The sequence below is a fragment of the Passer domesticus genome, chromosome 3 (genome assembly GCF_036417665.1).
Source record: "Passer domesticus isolate bPasDom1 chromosome 3, bPasDom1.hap1, whole genome shotgun sequence".
Taxonomy (NCBI): Eukaryota; Metazoa; Chordata; class Aves; order Passeriformes; family Passeridae; genus Passer; species Passer domesticus.
In genome coordinates, this window is record NC_087476.1 from 31829514 (window position 1) to 31853181 (window position 23668).

Here is a 23668-nt window from a genome sequence, read left to right on the forward strand (position 1 = left end):
CAGATGAAAGACAAAAGTTTCTACGTGTGCAATAGAAACCTTGAAATCTCTGCTATAGTGTTGTGGGGGGTGGTAGGGAGTTATTCTTGCAAACCAGTGATCTATATGAAAAGGTTACTTTCCTAGAAAAGTTGATCTTTGTATGGACAGTAAATGCATCTGGTTCCTTTGGTGAGTTGGTCTGAGAGAATCATGCAACTGTTAGGTGTGAAAGTGATCTTAAAGAGCATCTAGTTCCAATGGCCTTCCTGTGGACAGGGGTGCCATTCACTAGATCAGGTTGTGCAGGGCCCCATCCAACCTGACCTTGAACACTTCCAGGGGTGGGCATCCACAGCCTCTCTGGGCAACCAGTTCCAGTGCCTCACCACCCTCCCAGCAAAGCATTTCTTTCTCAGTGCATCCATTCCAAACCTGCCCTCTTTCAGTTTAAAACCGCTGCCCCTTGTCCCATCACTGTCTGTTCATATAAAAATCCCTCTCCCTCCTTTTTATAAGACACTTAAGGTACTGCAGGACTGCAGTAAGGTCTTTTTTAAGTCTTCTCCATGCTGAACAATCACAGCCCTCTCAGCCTGTCTTTGTAGGAGAGGTGCCCTCACCCTGTGATCATCTTTGTCCTCCTCCTCTGGACCCACTCCAACAGATCCATGTCTTCCTTGCATTGAGGACCTCAGGGCAGGATGCAGTACTCCAGGTGGGGTCTCACAAGGGCAGAGTCATCTCCCTCAACTTGTGGCCACTCAGCTTTTTATGCAGCCCCGGGTGCAGTTGGCCTTCTGTGCTACCAGTGAGCATGGTTGGCTCATATCCAGCTTTTCTTCCATGAGAACACCCAAGTATTTTCCAGAGAGCTTCTCTCAGTGATTCTTCTCCCAGTCTGTACTGGGAGAAGAAATCACTGGGATGTCCCCAGAAGAAATGCCTGGGATTTCCCTAACTCAGGTGCAGTACCTCACTCTTTGGCTTGCTGAATTTTGAGGGAAAGCCCACTTCTCAAGTTTGTCCAGGTCCCCCCTGGATGGCATCGTGTCCTTCCACTGTATCAGCTGCACCCCTCCAGCTTGGTGTCACCTATCAACTTGCTGAGGCTGCATTTGATCTCACAATGTCATTGATGAAGACATGGAAGAGAACCAGTCCCAGGAGTCAGGAGAGACCTGAGTGATGCCGCTCGTCCCCAGCTGCCACCTGGACATTGGCTGCAGTTCTCTGGCTGCATCCATCCTTACCCACTAAATAGTCCATCCATGTCTTTCCAATTTGGAGATAAGGACATCATGTGGAACCATATTAAAGGCCTTACAGAAGTGTAGGTAGATGGCATCTGTCAGTCTTTCCTTGTTGACCATTGCTGTCATTCCATCATAAAAGGCCACCAGACTGGTCAGGCATGATTTGCCCTTAGTTAAGCTGTGGGCACTGCCTTGGGTCACCTTCTTGTCCTCTATGTACCTTAGCCTGTCTTCTAGAAAGATCTGCTCCATGATTTTCCCAGGCAGAGGTGAGGCCCTCTGCAGCTCCCCACTGCTACCAAAATCTTGCCACACAAACCCAATACAGCATCACATACAAAACAATAAAGCAATAGGGATGTTTTTCTAGTGAGTTGCAGTACAGATTGGTACGGAATAATTTGCCTTAGAGGCACAAGGTACAAGACGTGAAAAAAACAAAACTTCCAAGGTGATGTCTTTTGCTGGACACTAACACTTTACTAAATACTGTGTATGTCACATCTCATTTAGTGTTTCAGGCAGAATTTTAACAGATTCTTTTTTTTGCAACTGCAAAATTTTACTCTTATTTCATGGATATTCACTATGAATTTTTTTCCTTCCATTCGGGAATTGCTTAGTGACACTGTTGAATAACAGTAACTCCTGCTGAAGGAGTTTAAAAAAGAGTGTCCAGGCACAGTAATTTAAATGTGTTGATCTGCTTGCTGACATTTTCCTACAGGCATATTTTGCTTTCTCATCCAAAATGTGATAATTGTGTTTTACACAAAAAGACTTTGGGGATTTTTAAAGTCTGGCTTCAGGGTGTGGTTAATAATGACATAAATGTCCTAATGAAACACACTTATTTTTTCAGGAATTTTTTTTAATTGGCTGGTTAGAAATTGCATGTAACTGTTGTTTAAAAAAGCAGTGCAATTTGTCGGCTACACCTGTGTAACTTCTTTAGTTAAATTCCAGGTACTTTCTTGGGCTCGGAACTGAAACCTCCCGTGGTGTAACAGCACAAAAAGGGAGTTAGTAGTGGGAGGAAAAATGAGAGTGAAATCTGCCTCCAGCATGCTGCCTGTCTTAGCAGAGGTACAGGGATTACCTTCTCTTGACATAGTATCTTAGGGTTACCTCTGCTTTTTTGAATATATTCACCTCTGGATATGGATGTGCCTTGTTGATTAAAAAGACCTTGAATAGTGCACATAATGAAAATTGTATCATTGGGGTTCCAAATTTAAGTCTTAGTACGAAACAGTCAGCAGCTTAGCCTTAGTAAAAGATTACTTGTTATCCACTTAAAACAATTAAAAATCCTATATGGAATCAGATACCAAGTGGCTGTTCAGATCAAGTAACTCAGGTGAACACTCTGGCTAACATGGTGGTATACTTCTAGATTTACATTTTTGTTAGGACCAAGAGTGCTAGAGAGAGTGCAAATTGATCCAGAGTTGAATGAGCAGAACTGGGATACTGAGACATTTTCCATGGATGGCTGCACTGATCAGTAGCAGTGGATGAACTGTCCAATGCAAAAATTCTTAATTAAAAGAAGAATTACAGAAAATACTAAGGAACCTTTTGAAACAGAAAGAAAATATGCAGCTGGAGTGTAAAATACTTGTAGCCAGCTTGGGATTTATTTAAAGGTATAGGAGGCTTAGAGCATGCGTGCTATTGTTTAAATAGATTTCAAAAGGCTCCCCAAATGCTAAATGCCTGGCTAAACAGCAGAGTAAGATATAATATCTGAAATAAAACTTCATAGTTCTTGAATCAGATATTTTATCTGAGTAGTGACACTAGAGAATAATAAAAAAGCTGGTGGATTTAACCTGTAATTATAGTGAGGTGGGAAAAAAATTGATTAATAACTCCCAACAGACATAAAAAGTATTGTTAGGTATTTCTTCAAACTCAGCAGGAAAGTTTGAGGAGTGTCTGGAGGATCAGTAGACAACCCAATGGAAAAAGGTGGCTTTGGAGTATATAAGGTCAGAGCTGAATAATGGAATTGCTTGCACTCACTTTGGCAACACTTAGAGAGCTCTTCATGCCAGAATGTTTCTTAATAAGGAATGTGACAGAGTGTACAACTCAAAATGAAACATCAGTGGAAGAAATTGCAGTACATTGAGCAAACTGTGAACAAGGCAGCATGATCAAATGGCATTCATCCAAGTGTTGTAAGAGGAACAGGGGGATAAAGGAGCTAATGACTGCAGTGTGTTGCTTGTGGTTAGCATCATATTTCTGCTACAGGTAAAGAGGGTAGCTAGCGTGATATCAGCATTTTAAAAAGGCAGTGGTGGTATTTGAGGAACTTTACATCAGTGAGCTTTGTGACCATGGAACCTGAATACATGGAAATTATAATGGAGACTAGAATTTATTTCATTGTTCCCTCTGTAAAGTCATTTATCAAAGGCTTTGGGTGAGGCTGAATTACCTCTGAATAAAATGGAAAATTTTATGAGAAACAGTTGGGAAGAGTTAGAAAAAGAGGGCAAAAAGGGTTTGTTTTGTTAATAGGAGAAACCAGTTGAATTGCACAAGGATCTCTAACATTGGTAGGCAGTTATAAGGAAAAGGTTACAATAGCCAGGTGACCAAATCAGTAGATGTTTAAATATACTTGGGTTAGTATAATGTCTAGCTATTTTTAAAAAGTTGTAAATGCTCAGGTTTTGAGTTATGTGGGTTGAAATTGTACATGAAATTCTGTGTAGGTAAATGTAAAGCAATCTAAGCCAATGAGAAGTAAAAAGGGGCATTTTGGAAGGTAACAATTGGCTCTGAAGTGCTTCTTCACCAGTCATTAGTGGAAGATGGAATTACCTGGTACCTAAAGATCAATGCAGTTGTCCTTTGCTGTAAATCTTTACAGCAAATCCACTGTAAAGATCTACTAGGAAAGGAACAAAGAACAAAATAGAAACAACATTCTGCATCTGTAGAAATTAGTGAGATGTATGCATTTTGGGTATTCTTCATTCGGGTGTGTGTATCCTCTTGTCAGCAGGGTACAGTAGACTAGAAGAGGTTCAAAGAGAATCATAAAGAGGGATTTAAAGAATGGAAACAGCTTTCATGTGAGGAAAAATTAAGCTGACTCATTTTTTTTCTTGTTCTGCCTGGGAAAGGAAGACCATGGAAGAACACAACAGGAATCTATTCAGTCATGAGGGAATAGGGAAGGGTTACTTATTACTGTCTTCCCGAGTACATGGACTGGAGAAATAGGGTACTAAGAGCAAAAGGTGCCAGATTGAATCAGAATCAACAAAAGGAGATAACTCCTGTAATTAAGCTGAGGTGGTTTCTGCTGCAAGATGTTGTTGATTCTGTATGGCAGTCTTGATTAAAAAACAAGCAGGGAGAGTAAAAAGGTAGGAAAAGCTGTTAAACACAAAAATATGTATTTAACTTATTCACCCATGGCTCAGGAAGCCTGCAGTAGGTGCAAGTAGTTGGAAGCAGAGGTTGAATATGCAACAAATATTTCTGTATGCATTGTTTATACTTTATCCTAAACATATGTTGTTGGTTGTGATTTTCTTACTCCTTTCTATCAGAGTATATACATTTCATTCATTATTTCTAAATGCATTTTCAACAGTGTAAAGACAAATGTAGTAAGAAAAACTACACTTAAACCATAATCAAAGCAGCTGTATAGTTTGTCTCACACAGAATTTGTGTGAGACAGCGCTTAATTGCAGTATTCAGGGCCCAGGGGGAACAGTGCCTTGCTTTAATGAGTGCTGTCTCCAGGCTCTGGAACACCTTCACTTAAGATTACCCCATGCCATGATATTATATGAAAATCTCCATAAGGGTGGATATTGTAGTAGAGAGATCTGAAATTTTATGTAGTATGACAGAAGGTTTTTACTTAGTTGATGCTAACACTGAAATTTTAATTTGCGTTGTGTGTTAATTCAGGTCAGTGACAGATGTTGAATTAAAAATCCAGAATATTAAGTTGAAATTGTACTTCAGACAGTTCGGAAGTGTTGCTTTTATATGGAAAAATTCAGTGTATATTTGGTTATTAGTCATGTAAGTAATACATTTTAGGACCCTTTCTGTGTGTGGCATAGAGTTCATATCAGAGAAACTAGCCTTAAATTTATGGGTATCAATAAAACTGTTGAAAAATAGTTACTACACAATCTCAGGTCATAATTTTTAATAGCTTGCTAACTTACTGCTAATAAGATGTTGACAGATACTTTTATTTATTTAGGGAAATAATAATCACCACTGCATTGATGGACTTACTGATCAAATGATAGTTAAACACTGACATCAATAAAATAAATACTGGGGGAAAATACATGCATCTGGTTTACTCCTCTAGTTTGTGTTGATTAATAACTCAGCTTGAAATCAAGACTTATCTTAACTTGTTCTCATTTCAGCTTTGGATAGATCACAGTCCAAGAGAGATGGAGGTTTTAAAAGTAATTGGAGCTTTGATCATGCAGAAGAAAGTGAAGGAGATGCAGAGAAAGAGTAAGGATGCTTTTATCTAGGCTATTTAAAGTATAAATGTGTATTTATAATTAAATACTTATTTTTAAAATTTATTAATAAGAAACAATATCTAATATTTTAAAGTTTCAGTGATTAAGAAAGAATATTTCAAATAAGTTATTATTTTAAATAGTATTGCCAAATAGGAGTTTATTATAATGTAAGCTTTATTACAGAGAATGGGGCTTACAACATGGGGCACAGTAGATTTCACAAGAGTTGCAGTTGGCTTTGGAGCTTCTGTGTAAGTCTGAGGAACACAGACAAGCAAGATGTGAACATGCAGAATAATGAAGTTGGTAGGTAGGGTATCCAAGCAGCTTCAGCCCTTCCTTCCTTTAATGATGATGCTACTCAGAACTTGACAGTTATGGTTCAAGTACTGCAGTAGTTTTAGGCCTTCATAAAGTTAAACTGAGCTTAAAGATTCTAGGTTTTTCTTCCTCTCTGTTATTTCACTGACTGGAGTTAAGGCTGGTTTTTTTTTCCCTTATAACTTAATCCTTTACTTGGTATGTTTGGATTTTGGCTAAAACTTTAATCCCGTGTGTATAGTTTGAATGCATACTTTGTCCTTGTGACATTTTATTGTTACTAATATGTTTTCTCAATATGAATGTATTTATTTCCAAAATGACTAATTAATTGTTAAAAGAACAAGTGTCATACACAAAGAATTCCTGTCAATTTATTTGTTGTTCTTAGATATTTGGTGAGTAAAACCTGCAAATTTAAAAGGTATGCTCTGGTTCTCTAGTAAGAAGTCGCTGAATCCTGTGATTAAGTACAAAAATAATTCATATATGAATTTGTATCATCTAATATTCTGCCAAACACTATGCGTTGGAAGGGAGGTAGGAAAGTAGACATAATCACAGAGGCTGCAGCAGCAGTCTATGCTGTAATCTTAATAAAACATTAAGAAATGTGAAGTTTTAGTAATTAAAAAATGAATGCAGGAGTTCGTTAAAGTGTGAGAGCTCTTGTCAAAACAGAACTATATTGGAAGTTAAAAACACTTTTTAAAGGGTTCACAAACTAAGGGCATTTTAGTTTTATAAAATTAAGGTCGTGTTGTTCCCTAGCAACTTTACATCCATTTGTAGTGCATACAAATATGTTCTAAGGGCAGTACATACCATACAGTTACTGTTTCCATTTTACTTGCCTTCAGAAATAAGTCACATTTGAAAACATAGCAGCTTTTTTTTTTACTAGTAATTTACTGCTGTTTTCCATCAGTCTCCAGCTGATGTTGACTTAAGAACATAGAATGAAAAATGTATAGAGTAATGATGCTAAAAATAAAAGTTAAAAAAATTATTATGAAACATAATCTTCATGTAATTGTATCTGATTTTAAGATTGTATGTCTGGGTGATTTTTCATTTCTTTCAAATATTCTCTACAATAAGCAGTTTTCCCACAGCTAGAATTGAATTTTTATTGCCTACTTAGATAATTTTTGATTTGCTTTTATATCTGTGAATTATGCAGAATCTTATTCTGAAGCATAAATAGAAGAGTAGTTGAAAATGGATTTAAACCAGAGATCTTGTCTTCTTTACTTACCCATTCTCTGATACCATTTGAGGCAATTTCTTATTCCCTCCAAACTGCCACATGTTTTAAGCTGCCCACCTATTTACTTTTGGTAACACCTGGGTTTGTTTATCTTAAAGACACAGCAAGCTTTTAGCATTTTGAAATAATTTGTGTTTTTTGCTTTTTTAATGCATTTTTATTTCATACAGCAAAACATTGACAGAAGGGAATCTTTAGAAAACAAGTAACAGTAAATGTTTCTTCTTCTTTTATTTGTAAATTTCCTTTACCCTTAGTAGAGCGTTTCAAAGATTAGCAGCTTTAATTCATGTAACTGTTCCAGAATAAAGCTTTGTGTCCCTCCCAGTATTTTGAGTATATTGTGCAGTAAATAGGTATTTGCTATGGTGTGCTGATACTAACTACAGTGTTTGACTCTTACATGGTTTCTTTGTGGAGAGAGCTGTGAGTCTGAAGCGAGCAGATGGATGCATCCCCTGCTTGTTGTGGATGCACTGGGGTTACAGTGCCTGACTTTATCAGAATTTTTTGCCTCTTAATGGGAGAAACACAATAGGTTTGTTTTGAACTAGCCTAAGAATAACATCTCAGCACTTAAAGGAATGGCTGTATTCTTGTATTACCCCTTGAGACCTGTGCTAATGATGTTAGTCAGCACTGGATGCCTGCTTGGATGATCTTTTCTTCAGTGAGATGAACACAAAGTATTGGTTAATGACCTCCTACCACAGCAATTTTTAGAACTGGTAGACTGTTTTAAAAGAAGGGTGTCATTTAACTTACTTCAGACGTAGGTGAGATGAGTCATTATGTTTAAGACATCAAATAATGAACACAAAAAGACTAAAGAATATTTGTGAACTGAAGAAGGTTTGGAAAAACAATGATCACCCAACACTATATAAATTTAAACTGATGCCAGAGTTGATACTCAGCGTGGAACAAGAGTTATAGAAATTGAGAATGGTAATTAGCAAGTATCTTATCCCATAGTAAATGCCTACAGATAATACTCCATCCATTTGAAAGAGTAAAAGTAACATTTGTAATGTTCTAAAAGATTTGATCTCCTCAGGATAGTAGCAAGTGGCTTGAGACTTTCCTTGCTTTATATTTGGAGATCGCATAGGAGGTCTACCTTTATGGAGAACAACAAAAGAAAAGAGCAGTTGGTCAGCTGGGCACACTGAAACATGTGTAGTCCACCACAGAATAAATGGTAGAAATTAAGCTGATCTTATGTAGCAGAAGATATGAAAGGATGGCAGACTTAAGCAAACCTGGCCAGAGTAATACATTTCTGTGATTCATGAAATTAACATGTTATAAGATGCTTTCTGGGGTTACAGATAATTCTCTTGATGTGTTGTGGATAATTTAGATTTACTGCCTTTGCAATATCTGTGTAAATGTTTTTGAAATATATCAGTATGCTCCACAGTGGTTTTGTAAATGGATGGGCCCAGATTTCTTTTGGCTGTCCTACTGTTTTCTTTATAGTCTAGACTTGTGCCTTCCACTGAGATAACAGTAGCCTTATCAAAAACAAGGAATACAAATACATGGGTGTAATATATTTGCACTACAATGTCTTTCTTTAACTACAATTTTCTTTCAAAAAGCGTTATTTTTTGCCCCTTCCATTTAGAGGAATAAACCTCTTTTTTCTGTGTGTTGACAGATGAAAAAGCATTGTACTGTGTTATATATTTACATTGGGCATTGTACTGTGTTAAATATTTACATTAAGCTTTTTTACACTGCTTATAAAATTTGGATTACTTTGTCAAAAAACCCTCCCATAGTTATATAGATGTTTTATACTTCTTTTTTAAGCCCATTAGTAGGGCACTGTAGCTTTTAAATTGATGGAAACTTTTAAAGTTAGGGCTAATTTTAATGGAATGGCACTGTAAATGAGTTAATAATAATAATAATGATACTTCTCTTGTGCCTCTGATAGTGCAGCTTTTTTAGTGTGCTGCCTATCACTATGTAATTTAAAACAAAGAATATACACAGTGTGCTGTGAGGGCAAATACGTCAGCCTACTGGTTTTACATGTAATCATTTTCAGAAAGAAATTCCAATTATGTTTGAAATGTGACTGGATCAGTTGATAGAAATGTGCTTGCAGCTTATTAGAGTGTAACCTCAGTGGTCAGCAGAGGTTTAAATTTTGGGTTGCTTGTAGATAGTGAAAACATAGCTGTCTAACTAACTGTTGCAAAGTTCTTAATGTTTTAAAACATCAAACAAATGGCAAGTGATTAGAGGTAAGTAAACAGAAATTTTTGTTTTCTTGTTCAGTGCCTAAATATGAATGTGTAATTATGAACTTGCCTTAAGAACTCTTTGTAGGTAAATTACTTCTATTTTTTCCCCCTAATATTAGTAGAGGGATAACATTCATTTGTTACAAAATTTTAAGGAATGTATTTAAAAGGTAGAAATTATATTCCAATGTGAAAATAGCCAGGAAACCCATGGTTCTCTGGTTAAAAGTGACAGAGTGTGGAGACCTCCTCCCAGCAAGACAACTGAGGTTTCATTTCAGGGATGTTAAAAATATTACTGACTGGTATGTCGGGGGAGTGGTACAGTGTTTGTTTTGGGTTGCTTTTGGTTTTTTCCTGCCTGTATAAATTGCATCATTGAAGCAGGCAGCAGGAAGCATGTGATACATGAGCAAATAGACATTGCTTGGTTGCTATGTATTCTGCTCTCTGAAAAAACAACCTTTCTGGTTCTGATGCGTATGCTTCACATTCCTTGAGATCTAAATGTATTGGTTCATTTAAAACTTCCAATTTGCTAATACTGCTCTAGTCATGTTGCAGGGTAAGAGTTACTCTTGTTCATTTTGATTTGAGCCTTGGCTCAGTGTTTTGGTCATTTGCAATGTGTTAACCTTCTCTTACCTCCCCTCTCAATTGCCCTTGGTTAAAATGGTTGCAGTATTGAAGCGTGTTGAAATCCTAAAAGTATCAACGCAGTACAAAGGGGTTTTGAAAATAGCCATCATTTTTGTATGAACTGAAGCCAAAGAGCAAAAACATTTCTAGAGGTGAAATTATCTGACTAGGGCAGCACTGTAGGCAAATGCCAGAGCTGCAGGTACTGTAGGTTGCTGCTCATGTCTATGCTGCAGGGTTTTGTTTATTTTTTAGGATGTGGAAAATTTCTGAAATTGTTAAACTCTCTGTCTACTCATGAGTGTTTGAGAGGGCTCCATGAGCATCCCTTGAAAGGATGATTTGTTCTGAAAGAGAAATTTTAAAAAATGTTGCAGGATGTAAAAAATTTAATATCCATATGTAGTGTGTACAGAAGTACAGCTGTACTCTTTTGCCTTTATTTGAAATTAGTGATGAATCTGCTACATGGTTTGTTTTACCATTGAGCACCTAGAATCATAGTGCTCTAAATGTAAGTGGAAGGAAAATACAATAGTGCCACTGGCTGTATGTTCACATTTACATCATTCTTCCCTTTCCAAAATCAACTGTATGCACAGTCTTATCTCCTGAAGTTTCAGATTCTGTAGATCTCACCCAGCATTTTTATTTTATTTGCTCTGGGGATATTTGTATTGCCTAAGATGGAAGAATAAATTGTAACATGAAGGGAAGTATTGTGCATGGAAAAAGTTGCTAGGAACTTGAGGGATGGGGCACTGATTAGTTTATTTATAAATGAAGAGCTGAAGTCACTGTAGGTATTGCAAAGCAGCATGTCAAGCTGACACAGCTAAGAAAAGTTTGTTTCTCTTGTGTAGTTCTTCCCTTTTAACACCTGGAATAGCTGCTTTGATTTTGAGGAATTTCTGCCTGAGTGATGTTGATTAAAACTTTTCAAACCATGCAATTACAAGTTGGCTAAAAGTTGTAATTTTTTGTTGCCACCATGGGAGTAACCTTATTAGGATTGATAAAATGGGATTGTCTGCAGGCTGCTTCTCCTGGACACAAAAATATGTTAGACTGATCTAGCTGCTGTCAGTATGAAATATGTGATTGGGGTTTCAATTTAAATACTTAAGATTACTTGAGGATAACTGCCTGTTACTGAAACGAATGTTTTTAGAGTGTCATGGAGTGGCTTTCTTGTTTTTTTTGTCATCTTCCCCATTCTAATGGTTGGGGATTACAGATACTGAATTGAAACACATTGTATGTAGTAAGCAGTAGAACAAACTGAATATATTCTTTTTAACAAGGCATGCTTTGTTACTAATTGCTGTGGGGTAAAATGTAGTTACATTAAGTTCTTCTCCTAAAGCACTATGAAGTTTGCAGTTTTAAACCACATACTTGAACATTGGTAGGCATAAGCAAAGTCAGATCATGTTTTATAGGTTAATGAAGTTTTGGACTCAATTTATGCAGAGTGTAGAATCATTTATAGTGTCAGTAATACTGTTGTAACCATATTGAAGGTTCGGTAACATTGTCTGTTTTGGATTAATCTTTTAGTTTTGCTTTTTGCAAAATAATTTGATGTACACTCTAAGTTCAGGTTCACATTTTGCATCTGATCATTCTGTTGCTCATTTCATGTTCCTGTTGTTTTATGCATATTTATACAATGTGTATATGGTGCATTTAAATGTAGAGGGAAGGGGATAAAAAAAGGCCTTTTGCATTTAAAATATTTGTGTGTGCTCTGTTGGATTACAGTGTATGTGCTTTTCTCTCCCACACCTGTCTAGCGAGGCAAATCTGCTCAGTTTAGATGACAGTGATGGGTCTTTCAGTCCCAGTGAAGAAAAAAAGGTAAATAATCGGTTTATCTTTAAAGCTTTTTAGGTTCTTAAACAGTATTGCATAGCTATGTATGCAGTGTAAAGAAATGAAAGTTTCTGTTGTGTTTTAGGAACATATGCTCAAGCTGTTTATCTGTCTACGCTTAAAGTTTTTGTTCCCCTCTTGATCTCCATAGTATTCTGAAAAATATGAGCAAGAGTAACTAATTCTAAGTTTAGAAAGTTATCATAAATACTGTGCTAAATATAAAATAGGTATTGTACTTTGTTTAGTAAGATGTCGTAGTATAGGTGTAGACGGTGTCTCTTTTCCATGAAATTTGGTATGAAAGCAGTTTGAAAATGAAGCCAAAGTAATATTTATATTAACATTTTGCATTCATTTACTCCTTCTAACTTCTACACAATTACACAATTACTTTAATATATGTGAATTCTGTTGTGACAGTCAGTTCGTTGTCGACCTGGAACTATCGGCGGCAGCAGCGATGCCATAAAAGCATACACAAGGCGAGGCAAAGCTGGAGGTTTCAAACTTCTAAAAGGGAACGCAATCGGCCTCAACATGATGGGAAATAGCAAGAAACTGAGGTAATACATTTAATTTGTGTGTCCTTGCTTTGATCATTGATAAAAATCAATACATGATAAACAGAACTTCTAGTCCATTTACATTGTGTGCTGTGCATTTTAAGAAGCTATACTGTACTGTGCTTCTGAGTAAAGAGGGAAACCTAGATTGTTAGGGTCTTTCCTCTTACAAAATGTTTAACACCACATTAATAAAGTACCAGAACACTGTTAAAATGGATTTAGAGCATTCAGTGGCATATTTGTTAGTACCTTACCCATGTTGCCTACATGTGTTACTCTTCCCTCTATACAGTGATAGCAGGTGGGAAAATAGTTTTTACATCGCTATCCAGATTCGCTTCTTTCTGTGACACTGAATTGCCAAGGTTGACTCAGGATGTGTTTTCTGGTTTTCTTACTACAAGATACAGTTTGATTTTGGATTCACAGACTTTTTTAAAAGGATTCAGAAAATAGCCATACTTGTGTAGAATAGTGTAGACTGTCACTTGCATTTATGGCGGATAAGAACAGTTTTTAAGCATTCACTGTTGTACTTGCTTGTTGCTATTGTCCCTAACTTGTAAGAGACTGCTTTCTTTATTTAGTGTATAATAAAAAGTGATACATTCACCTGACTTTCTCAGGGGGTATTTCATATTGCTAAAGTGCCCTCACTTTAAAGGTTGGTAACCTTTGCAGGAAGGAAAAGTTTGCAAAATACCCAGCTATAGATGGGCCGGTCATCAAATATCCAATGTATATGTAGCTACATGAGGGATGTCCTTGTCTTCATTTGTGGTGGTTTATCACTATCTGGAAACTAAACTCCAAATAAGCCACTTTCCTTCTTCCGCCCTCCAGTAAGAGAGAGACAAAGGCAGAGACTATGGGTTGAGATAAACATTTACTGAAAGCAAACAGCCGTGGAGTAAGAAATGCACAATGACAGCAGCAATATTAATAACAAAAGCATACAGAAATAAAGGAAGGTGCTTTATGCACAAAGGGTGTTTGCCACTTTGACTTAGTTCCATGTGGCCAGTGTGAGAAAGACAAAAGGTGGGCACTCCTCACAGCTAGCTCTCCCCCTCCCTGAGCCTGAGACAGTGGAAAGCAGTGACAGACAAAACCCTGGAAGTGAGATCATCTATGCTGTACTGCACCACTGCTCCACTGCACTAGGCTTGGGTTGAGGCTTAGCTCAGGCTCACTTCTGCTGCTGCTTTGGACCACTCTGCTGGGTTCAGTTCCACACAGCTCTGCTGCTTTTCAGAACCACATCCAGGGGTCACATCTCAGAGGAGTGGGAAGGTGGTGAGTGGCAGCAGCAGAAGATGGAATCTGCAGGGCTGATCCCAGCAACTCAGCCCTGATGAGGAGAGTGAAACAAAAATGGCACACATTTGGGGATGTGGTCCATCCCCAGCCATGATTTCTGAGGGGCAGAATAGCAATGTAGTCGTGCCCACAATATAGCCCCAAGCTCTGGCGCCTCTCTGAAGTCAGGACTCTTGTATGCTGTAAGCACTATTAGTTCATGGGACCATCTTACTACAGTCACTGGAAAAAATAAATCCTCTCAGTTCTGTGTGATATATACTCTCTCCTGCTGTTTCCTTCAAGCCTTATTTCCTAAGATAAACTGCTGGACTGATATGTGGAACTTTAACAAGTTTTCTTAAAAATAAAATTTATTTACTAATGAAAAGGGTTTTTTGTTATAGGTTATTTTTACGTTTGCACAAATCAGCATGGTACTTCATTGTCCTTGATTTATGTATGCAAATAATGTTTTGTCTTTAGATTTTTTTTTTATTGTGTACACAAGAGATTTGTAAGATGAAATCCATATTTCTGCCTTGCACATCTTCCAATTCACTGGTTCTTACAGAATCACCCTGGTCATTTCCATTCTTTAGTATTCTGTTCTTGAACACAGATTTGTAATTGTGACTTATATCTTTATGTGTGTCAGGCCTCCTTTGCTCTGTTTTACTATTGAGGAAACCTGTGCATTTACATTATACTTGTTCTTTGTTTTGAGTACACATTTAAAATAAGATTCCTCTAATTCATTATTAGCTAGAATTTTCCTTTGTGTGGCTATGGACTTGGTAGTGAAATCTAACCTTACCATGTAATTTTTTTTTTTGTTGAAGCAGTCATACCTGACTGTACATGTATGATTATACATATTGTACATATATGGTTTTTTTAAGTTTTTGTTTTAAGGTAAATAGTTACTGAGGTTTTTTTAAATGGTCTGTGCATGTAGTTCAGACATTCTGTTGCCTGGTTTGGAACTGCTTTCTATTGACAAATAATAGAATATAAACCTAAGATCTAGTAGGATTTATAAAATTCAACTAAAAAAGTAAAATCTGTTGCATGTAAATGGGCAGCCACCTTTTGTCTAGTACTGAGCTGCATACTGAATTTAAATGAAAAATATAAGCGTTCAGCCTTTTCTTAATAAACTGTAATTAATGAAGGATTTTGTTACGAATAATGGATGTGTATAGGCCACTGTGACTGCTTCTCACATTTTGGTCACTGCATTTTGTGGTTATGCTCCACATGATTGTCTCGGTTTAATGACATTGGGATGTTGTTGTACCTTTCATAACGTGTATCAGTACAGGTTTGGGATCTAGTCGCTTTAGTGATGATTGCTGGTTTGTTCACTTTGATATGCAGAATGGAAGATGTGTAATAGTTACTCTTTCAATATTTAGACTGCTCAGCTAGAGAAGATTCTGAAAGTTGATCATGCAGATAAGCTGCTAGATTAAATACAAGAAGATCAGATACTTGATATTCTTTATCTGTTTGTTGTGACTTTTACCACAGTGGTGGAGTCTTTTTTTTTTCCATCTAACCTGCAGACTAAGGAGTAAAAATTTCAGATCAATGGGGCTTGACTCAAATGAGTATTATTCTGGTAGAATAGTCCCTAAAATTCAGAGAATAAGAGATAGGAAGAAGGGATATGCAAGGATAGTGAGAAGAAATATTTGCTGTACTTGTCAGAGAAATTTAAACCAAGCAAGAGGTTATCTGGTTGAACAAATCCAGCAACAGACTATTAACCCAATTAGTTTTGGTTGTATTTTTTTAGTCATGAGGACGTACTTTAAATAGCTTCATTTTTGCTAGCTTTCAATATTTGTATCAAGGCTCTTTTAGATTTTCTTTGATAATGTTTTGTTAAAAACATTATTTGAAAAAGAGCAGAATTACATAGTCTGTAGTTGTGTGTTTTTGAAATGTTGTTCTTCCTTTACTTCTAGCTCCATCCATTTGCCCGGTGCAAGATTTTTTTTGTTTTGTCTCTTGAATATGTGGTGTTAAGAATTTCCTATCAGCTGATAGCACGTGATAGTAAAATCTTGTTTTTGTCCGAGCCTGGGCTTCAAATCATTCTGTGGTTTCCTGAGCTAACATTAATGATACATTTGTTGTTAAAATACTCGTCTTTTGAGAACATTTGTTCTTTCAAGGAACTTCCTGGCCATTACATCACCCTGCTTTTAGTGCGTTGTAATTTTCAAGAAATTGTGCTGAAACTTGCAAACTCGGATTTCAGTTCTGATGTGCCTGTTTTGCAGCTTGCTAGGACTTCATGATTGTATTCTCTGTTGTTTCTTCTGTGTTGGGTATGTTCCATTGAGAGAACAAGATTATAGAGCAGATTGTGTTTTAGAGCTGTTCTAGTTGGAAACATGTCTGACACCATATGAACCATTTAAGTGTGCCATCTAGAACAGTCTGCTTTGACTCAAATCTGATCCCTGAGCAGTCTGTGATACTCTATTCCAGCACCTACTGGAATTTTCACTATGTGAGTGAGGCAAAAAGCAAAAGTGCTGCTTAACAGTTTTTTTCTGCTGTGGGGGCACACGACGGAGTTTCACAATCATGATAGTTTGGCAAAGGTCAGATCCAACAAACACAGTGGTAAAACAGGAGATACATATGCTTGCTTGTTTGAAGTCCTTAGGTCTTAAGTATTTGAGAGAGCATTCCTGCATTCTGCTTCTGGTTGTTTTTTTTTTCCTAGTATCTTTTTCAAAGACATTAAATGGGAAGCCAAAGAGGATTTGAGACTTCCTGAAGTATTTAGGGCAAGTAGCTGTCAGCTTTTTATTTCTGAGGTAGCAGTTTAGATGGAAGGTTCACTGGTGGCTGACCAGCTGGAGTTGCATAGCCTTGACTTAGAAACATGTGAGATGAGTGTGCTTACTTTGAGGAGGTTGGTGTTTGCATGGATACTGTTAGTTTTCAGGATGTTGGACTGTTAGCTCAAATGGCTTGTGATGTTTTTAAATTTCATATTTTAGAAGAGGATTTAACCCTTTGGGTTTGATAAGTCTTGTTCTGTTATGTTTGTGGTTATGTTAGGGGCAGTCAGAAATGGTCTGAAAGCTTCTCATCTTGACTTATGTAAGGCTACTAAAAGGGTTTGTAATGCTAAACTGAAAATTAAAAAGCACAGTAACAGTTTACTCATTTTCTTCTTTTGGGGGGAGTGTGAAGGAGGGATTAGGAATTGGTTGCCAGCTGTTTTTGAATTGTGGTACTTCGGGTTTCTTTTCATTGTTCATAACAGAACAAATGGCAAGTTAATATTTCTGAGAAATACTATTAGTAGGAATCATTTTTCACATAATTTTCTCTATTGCAATTAATATTTCCAAGCCATTTGAAAAGCACAGTTTAGGCACTGTATTTCCATAGTTTGAAACAGTTTGCATCATCAACATGCTGTCTCTTAAAAGTTGTGTGATTTTTGAACATTTCAAGCATAGCATTGTGTGTCCTGTCACAGCAGTGTGCAGGATAATTCTTTAGGTTTAATGATCTCTGAAGGAGGCACTGTATTATTGATCTACTGTATCCTAATGTCAGCTTTTACTAGAGAGAGTAGTGGTAAGAAATCTTCTCTCTATAATTATGGTTTTACATAATAATGAGATAAAACTCAAAAGCTAGCAAATGAAGAAACCCAAGAAATGCTAAGATATATTGGTGAATAAGGGTCCTGTTGAGATATCAGTACCTGAGAATCCTTCATTTTTTCTTTTTGGAATGTGTTGATTTTTTCCAGTTACAAGTCATCTTGCATCCATAAATTTGCTGTTCATATTACAAAAGTTAATATTATGCATCAATAAAATCAGAGATTAAAGTATAAAATTAGTTATAAATGGTTACAAGTCATTAAAAAGGCAGTGTCTTTTCACAGTACAGGGTTGAGTAAAAAAATCTTTACCTTTTTTCCCAGGAAAGAAAAATTGTGTATATTTTTATATATCCATTTTATTATAAGGCTGAATGTTTATATGCCTGTAAAATGATCCTAACAATATGTCTTATTCATTCAAAAGTATTCAGAAATACTTTAATACTTGGTCTTCTAAAATTAGGGCACCACATGTTTTACCTAAGATGGTACAAACACAAGAGTCTTTTCTTAAACTTTTTCTATGTGTTTACAGTGAAAATGCTCAGAATATATCTGGTCCTGTAACTGTGGTACATGGCAGACGTTTTCACCACGCACACGCACAAACAACCGTAGTAAAAACAGCAGCCCAAAGGTAAGACTAATTGCATTTGTTTCTGCAGGTGTTTCAATTGTAAAAATTCTCCCTGGTTTTGTGTGCAATGATTTTCCTTATGCTGTGAAGTGTTTTAAGAAAATGATGGGTGCATTCTTGATTATGACCTTTGACCTTAATTACTAAAGTTTAATAAAACCATTTAGGAATTACTATTATATAATAATAGAATTTAGTAATTTTAAAGAACATTTGCAGGTAGTAGAAGAGCACCTGCTAATACAAATATTTTGAGAAAATATTTTGAAATAGACAAACATAGTTTCCAGTAGAAATTCACATACCTGACAGCATGATCACCATCTTCTAAGTCGCAGCAACTTCATCTTGTGTAAGATCCATGTAAACATTAAATCATAGATCTGAAGATTGTATATGATCTGTATATATAGTGTAACACATAAAAATTGGAACGTCTAACAGAAGCAAGGTTTTGCATCTATGTAAATGATTTTTAGAAAGGATGACTGGAAACTTACTGAACTATGCTGAGTTGAACTAAATTGATTTGAAATTTAAAACCCTTTCACATTTCTGTAAATTGTAGGGTTGGTTCTAGGTGTTTTGTACACCTAATATGTTTCACAAACATGAGATAGCAACTGTTTTAAGGAATTTTCTTTCAAAGTTTATCCATTCAGAGCTCTTTTTGTTTATGAGTTCTGTGGATTTCCACCATCCTTCATGAGTGCTTTATCTTGTCTGCATTTTGTAGCTTCCTTCTTCTGCCACCTTTTTTTTTCCCTTCTGTTTTTAAGTATAGATTTTTTTTGATCATATACAGGCATTATCCTTTTTTCTTCATCCTGCTTCCCTCAGTTTGATTTGCTGACTTCACAAAAAGAAAGCCCATATTCTAATGTGAATGAATCATGTGATCCAAACTTGTATTAGAGTAATCTGGCATTGAATAAACAGACTGAAAAAGGAATTTTTTTCAGTCGCAAAATAATGGACTCATAGAACAGTTTGGGGTGAGAGGGACTTTAAAGGCTATCTAGTCCAATCCCCCTGCCATAACAGGGATATCTTCAACTAGCTCAGATTGCTCAGAGCTCCATCCCACCTCACCTTGAATATTTGCAGTGGTGGGACAACTAACACTCCTCTGGTCAGCCTGTTTCAGTGTTTCACCATCTCATTGTAAAACACTTTTTCTATCTAGTCTGCATCTACCCTCTTTTAGTTTTAAACCATTACCCCTTGTCCTATTGCAACAGGCCCTGCTAAACTGTTTGTCCCCATCTGTCTTTTAGGCCCCCTTCAAGTACTGAAGGCCACATTAAGGTCTCCCTGGAGCCTTCATTTCTCCAGGCTGACAACCCCAACTCTTGCACCTTTTCCTCATGGGAGGGTTGCTGGCTTATCCTGTCCTTGAGGACTTAGGCTTTGCCTCTTTCTGTTACAGACAACAGTACTGTAGTCTGTAAATGCATATATATATATGTGGTATATAGGATGGCTATTTCCTTCCCCTTAGTAATAGCAGATGCAGTAGTAGGTATCTCTTTTCAATTCTTTACATTTCTTCCCATCAGTGTGAGGCTGAGGACTAAAAAGTATTGGCAGTTTTTACCATGATTTAAGCTGAAAGATGGGGTTGATGGTATCACTGTGGTTTAGGCTGAATCAGCTGTGCTTTTGCTTGCATGAAGTCCTTTTTAGAATATTTTTGTTCAGTGTCCCATTGAGGAAAATGTGGGGCATCTTTAAGCATTTACACTCTTACCTTTCTGGTAGGTTTTGTTTGTGTGTGTTTATGCTTGCTTTTGTTTATTTGTGGGGGAGAAGTTGTTTTGTTTGTGGGGTTTTTTGTTATTCTGAAGGATAAAATTTCGATTTGCAGTGCAAATGAAAATTATTTGAAGTAAGCAAAATCATACAAGACTGCTCTGATTGTTAACTTGATAATTCTCATGCACTTGATTAAGCTTTGTTGTGAAATAGTTCTTCAAACAGCCAGTCAGAATGGATTCATCTTAGCAAGTTCAGTGCCTAAGGTTTCTTCAACCTGCTCCAGAGATTCTTAATCTTCAGTGGATGTTAGATTTGCCTGCTTGCCTTTCTTGCCTGTGGGATTTACTTCTTTATAAGCCTACAATATAATGTGAAGGAAAAAATGTAGTGACTTGGCATGTGTGACACACAGAAAACTAATGTGTAACATAGGCAAGCTGAAGATTGTATGAAGTAATTGGATAGTAGTCATCTTGAGCGTTCTAAATATGTTTCCTCTTAGGATTGTTATTGTAGTTCATTTACATTAGCAACAGACAATTAACTCTAATGCTAGGAATATTTTTGGAGTTTTCAAGGCAGGAAACAGTCATAACAGTCCCAGCAGTGCTTTGTTACTGGAGGATAGCAGAACCAGCGTGATCCCATTGACTGAGGCGTTACATAGGAACTTCGCAATGATGTTTAATTCCAGTAGCTTCTGACTCAACTGACTGCTTTCTAAAAAGCTCTAAATCTGTTTCTGAGTTAGAGGATTGAAAATTACTAAAATGTAGCTTCTTGACAAACTTTTTTTTTTTAAATAAATAAAAGAAGAGAGATTTCAGGGCTACTTGATGTTGAAAACATAGGTTTCTGAGTGAGAAGGCAATAGTCAGGAAAAAGCCAACTAAAATAGGACTATTTAAAACTGACCATAATACAAAAATTCAGACCATATAAATTTGAATAATATATTTTGGTCATATTTTCACTTGTGTAGGAATTTTTTGATATCTTTTTTTCCTGGTCTTCACTGACAATAGGCAATAGTTGAGTTTAAAAGTAAATGCTGGTGATGATTCCTCAAAAAAGACTATTTGCACAAAATGAGGGTGGCAAACCAAGAATAAAATTCTAGGTATATATCAAGACAGAAGAGCTGATAGCATGGAAATTGAGCTCTAAATGTTTGGGGTTTGTTTTCCTATGCTAATTTGCAGGTGACACAAAGTTGTGTTCTGTTAAGTTTTTACATTTGTAGATTGTTTTATGGTGTGGTGATCAGTAGCAAAATAGGGCAAATAATTTTATCTAATGTATTCCACATAAATCAATGGTACATTCTTGAAAGGATAACCAAAAATAAAAACATTATTAAATGAGTTGAGCAATTTTAGTCTCTGGCACTGATGTAACAGATTCTGTGACTTACACTGAGTTCTTTGGGTGGGGTTGGTGTCACATGGAGGAAGCTGATTATGAACTCAGTATAATCTCTATCACGTTGAATTTGTGTATGATTTGCACTGCATTTCTTATCTCCTGCAATTTTTTTGTACATACATGTTAATTTAAAGTTTGTCTGAGTGTCTGTTGCACTCATATGTAAAATGAGAGTTTCTAGCACAACAGAATTTGGTATTTCAAAATAAGATTATGATAAATATTCACATTTTTTTCTAGTGGAATCTGGGGATTAAATTAAAATTTGTTAATGTCTGATACAACAGATTTTCAGATATAGCTTGCTTTAGTGTTGTAGTTGGTTCACACTATTTTGCTTCATTTCAAGCATAGTTCTGTCTTACGCTATTGACTGACTGTTCTTCCAGACTTGGCATTGAAATAGCATGTATGTACTGCATGTTTAACAAATCTTATGCATGAGCTGCATGAAGCAGTTGGTAGGGACAGTGATCAGTCCAGGATTCTCATCTCTTAATCTTCCAGAGGTATAAAAATGAGAATTCCTTTAAATGCATTATATAGCTGAGGAATTTTAAAATAAACAAATAAGGCATCTGATGTAATGACACTGCATAGTATCAGGCATTCTGGAAGTTTTTTTTCGTGCCATTAAGTTTCCTTAGCATTAGGTAAGTGTTCCTTAACAGAGTAACTCTGTGAAGCTAACTCTGTAAACAGTTAATCCAAGTTACATACTAACTGTGCAAAGATACAGGATATGGCTCCATCCAGACATGATTAGGATCTGACTGGATTGATAAACTGGTGTGTGGCCTGCACAAAAGCAGTGTTTATTGATAGTAAAGGCTAGCTCCAGCTAGGAGCAATTCTCCACCCTCACACGGGACTGGCTCATTTCCTGCCACCCCAGTTGTGAGTTGCCACGGTAACATTCACTTTTACCCTCTTCCCAGAGCACTGTGGAGATGGAATGTACTTTCATACTTCATTCTGTAGGATTATCAGAACTGCATTCTTACCTGCTTTGCTTCTACTCCTACTGTTTTCTGAGTAATAAGAGAATTAGTTTGCTCTATTCTTGTGAGTGTACTGTTTGCAAAAAGGAAAGGAGGATGAGTTTTTATTACTGTGTAATATCATTACTCTGTTAAGTTTGGCTGAAGTAAAACAGGAAACAATTTGAATTTGTTCTGTTTTAGAATGCAGTTAATGTAATGCATGTATGTCAGATGTTTGTTAGGCTTTTGATGTTCGGGAGAAACAGTCGCACAGATTAAAAGCTTACAGCATTCCACATTGCAGATTTTGAGAAGACAGAAAATATGTAGATGCTATTTGCAAATAGTCTGTGTGCTAAGGTTAATTGGATTCATTTTTATATTAGTCTTGGTGTACAAAGGACCAGGATTATGAGCATCGGCTACAGTGATTTCTGGGTTAACTCATGTTAATGGGGATGCTTGTAAACTAGTGGCCTTAGTTCCTAGGTTCTTTTGGGAGATTTCTTTTCTTAGCCTAAACCTCAGAAGAAGTTTCCATTTATCCTTCTCTAGCCTTTCCATGTGGTTTCTTAAATATTAGAGGACTGTTGCTGAAATTTGTTTCTCAATTTAAACACTTAGATATTTTTTATTCGTTGGAAACAAGTTCTTACATAATTTTTTTCTCTTTTGCATGGCAGTCAGGGATTGTTTTAGTGGTTGACCTCTGTCTTAGAAGTCTTTTCCAACTTTAATGGTTCTGTGGTTGGAAATGAGACTTGATTATAATTAGTGTGTTAGAATTCTATCTTAATGGCTTCTGAATTGTAAGTGAATTGAGATGACCAGGTTAAGTTGAGAGTTAATCAAATTCTACTCATTGAAAAAGAGTCAAGTCAATGTACTATTTAGACCACTAACTGTTGCTGTCTGTGAAGTAGTGTTTGTGCATTTCTAATTACTTTGACAAAAATGTGGTGAGGAAATTATAATGCTTGTTTTAAAAGTAGACTGGTGAGTGAAAGACAATGAAACAGTTACAATTTATATGTAATAACTTTTGCATTTAGTGATGTGCAACACATGTGGGGCTTTACATCTTATGTGTTTTTTTCTTTTTTCATATTTTAAGCAATCTGGACCGAAAGGAAAGGTAAGCTTACTGTTGATCAAATGAGCATGGCAATAAGCATTAAGAAAATTAACTGATTGAATGTTGTATTAATGCTGGTTAAAGAA

At 36.4% G+C, this 23668-nt stretch overlaps 1 protein-coding gene across 14 annotated transcripts in view; it reads left to right on the plus strand.

The window, feature by feature from the left end:
• The window catches only part of SENP6 (SUMO specific peptidase 6), a 70617-nt gene that overhangs the window by 12817 nt on the left and 34132 nt on the right, over window positions 1–23668 (plus strand). For 5 of the 14 annotated variants that reach the window (XM_064412458.1, XM_064412464.1, XM_064412465.1 and 2 more), the window contains exons 1-6: window positions 1471–1504; window positions 5660–5753; window positions 12052–12115; window positions 12554–12696; window positions 18180–18281; window positions 23562–23582. In XM_064412458.1, the coding sequence (XP_064268528.1) occupies window positions 1486–1504; window positions 5660–5753; window positions 12052–12115; window positions 12554–12696; window positions 18180–18281; window positions 23562–23582 (443 nt within the window). In that variant the 5' untranslated portion in view covers window positions 1471–1485. Of the gene's footprint in view, window positions 1–1470; window positions 1505–5659; window positions 5754–12051; window positions 12116–12553; window positions 12697–18179; window positions 18282–23561; window positions 23583–23668 lie in introns of those variants that run through there. The other 9 variants (XM_064412460.1, XM_064412462.1, XM_064412463.1 and 6 more) reach the window with 3 other exon arrangements.